Here is a 2,107-nt window from a genome sequence, read left to right on the forward strand (position 1 = left end):
AAGGAGAAGAAAGCAGAGCTCTTCGCGACTATCGTTTAAGGACCTGAAGGCAGACCCGACGGCAGACCCGACGGCAGACCTGACGGCAGACCCGACGGTAGACCTGACGGCAGACCCGACGGTAGACCTGATGGCGCATGCGGAGAGTTGTATTGATAACAACCAGCTCTGGAATACCAGAAACTTCCCGGCAGCAGGAGGAGCGGTCGCGGGGGAAGGAAGACCGATGGAAAGTGGAGCGTTGGGGGCTGGTCAAACTATGGATGACCGCGCACTTTTTGGCCAGATGTTATCCGACCAGACGTTATCCGACCAGCAGCGGTGTTTGGGAGAGCGGCAGTCCAGAGAGGTGCAGTCGGGAATTTTGAGTAACGGCTATTCTTCGTCATCATCAGAGGATGATGACGCACGTCAGAGCCGTCGAGACATGCCGGGGCCTGGTGATGATCAGATTTCGTCGTCGAGTGGTGGTCTGATAGTGGGAGGAAATTCTACGGGTTCCTCGTTGTCGTCATCTTCGTCTGCGGGGGCTCACCCCAGACGCAGTGCCTTGAAGGGTACGACAGCGGGTCCTCAGGTACTGAAGAAGCTTCGGTTTGCTGAGGACTTGAATCAGATCCATGAAATCCCGGCAACCGTTCTGGTTAGTCGAACCCCGATTGCTATGCCGACGAGCGCTGCGTTAAGCGCCGGTGTTGCAGCAGGTGTTGCGTCGGACACAGATGCTGCGCTGGAATCTTCATTTGGGGAGGAGCCGCCATCTTGGCTCTTGGGAGCGGCGGTTCGAAACCTGCCAGGTGCGAACGCGGTTACGGAGTACGAAATTATGGAGCCTCAAGACGTCCTCAAGGAACTGGGCGCCGGCACCTCTGGTCTAGGCATCCCTGGTCTGGACGCGGCCGGTGACGGTCTGAACGGGGAGAGTGAACAAGGTAAAGAAAACATCCAAAGCGGTGCAATGGCTGTGGAGCCTGTTGCGATGGAGTCCCCAGCAGGCGAGAAGCTCCACCATATTATGCAATTGGAGTGTCGCGAAGTGTCGAGCCCGGTCGGTGAGGCGGCTGTCGTGATAACGTCGGGTGGGTTCCATGACAGTTTAGAGGAGGCGTTTCGGATGTTCGAGGCGGAAATTCAGGAGAGCGAGCGGAAGCAGGACGGGGGTGCTATCGACCTCTACCAACGGCAACTGAATCACGCCATTCGGAAAACCACTGCCGTGGACGACCAAGACCTACACCTCTTGCGAGCCGCTGCAGTCGCCATGACAAACTCTTCGACCAGGCTTCCGGACCACGAAATGCACGCCGACCTCTCACCCGTCGATCTAGAGGCACTGGACCTCGAAATTTTGCACGACCAAAGCATCATTGGACCTTAATACGCACGCCAAGAAGCCGCTCCGCTATAGACAAACCCCTCTATTGGAACTATAGACTAGCCCCCTCTTGGACCACCTTAGGGACCACCCCAGGGGAAGGGGAGCACCTCAGGGGAGGGGCCTCGTAAGGTGAGGCATAGCTCAGTAACAAGTTTCGGCTTAGCGGTCTCGGGCTTAGCAGTACCAGTCCAGAACGCGTTTTAAACGTAGAATGGCGACATAGCCAGGCGCAGCGGGGAAACCAGTCAGCGGGGGAGACCAAGCAGCAAAGAGAGGGAGGGTGTCAGCGGGGGAGACCAAGCAGAGGGAGACCGGGGGAGTTTGGTTCACGGACTTTTTGTATTTCTGCCGTGGACTCAGCCAAGTACTTTCTTCTCGGTAATATCTACGTACGCAATTGAGTGACGTAGGGAGTGACGTAGGGAGTATACAATTCAGCGCGCCCGACGTACGTAATACAATTACTTGAGTATGTATATTTTGCCTGAGCGGAATTGCGTAGGTGAACGGGACGAGCTCATTTTTCGTGAGAATGAGTCTCGCTGGGTACTGTTACCAGTAGAGTACCCGAGCATGTTTAAGTTCTATAAGGCTTTGGAGAACCAATATTGGACTCCTGGTCCGCTACTTTGGGATCACCGGATTGTGCACAAGTCCATTGAAATGATGCCTTGTTTGTTGAACGTGATGTTAGACTACAACCTGTTTCAAGGCTATCCACAAAAGGTC

General features: G+C 55.1%; 1 protein-coding gene across 1 annotated transcript; it reads left to right on the forward strand.

Annotated features, from left to right (window-relative positions):
• Positions 1-130: 130 nt before the first annotated feature.
• On the forward strand, positions 131-1,378 carry GNI_098020 (hypothetical protein; the record flags this gene model as incomplete). Its single annotated transcript, XM_011132753.1, has 1 exon — positions 131-1,378. One exon carries the CDS (start codon positions 131-133, stop codon positions 1,376-1,378), a length of 1,248 nt encoding a protein of 415 aa, XP_011131055.1.
• Positions 1,379-2,107: the final 729 nt, after the last annotated feature.

The sequence above is a fragment of the Gregarina niphandrodes genome, assembly GCF_000223845.1.
Source record: "Gregarina niphandrodes unplaced genomic scaffold scaffold00020, whole genome shotgun sequence".
In the NCBI taxonomy this organism is placed as follows: Eukaryota; Apicomplexa; class Conoidasida; order Eugregarinorida; family Gregarinidae; genus Gregarina; species Gregarina niphandrodes.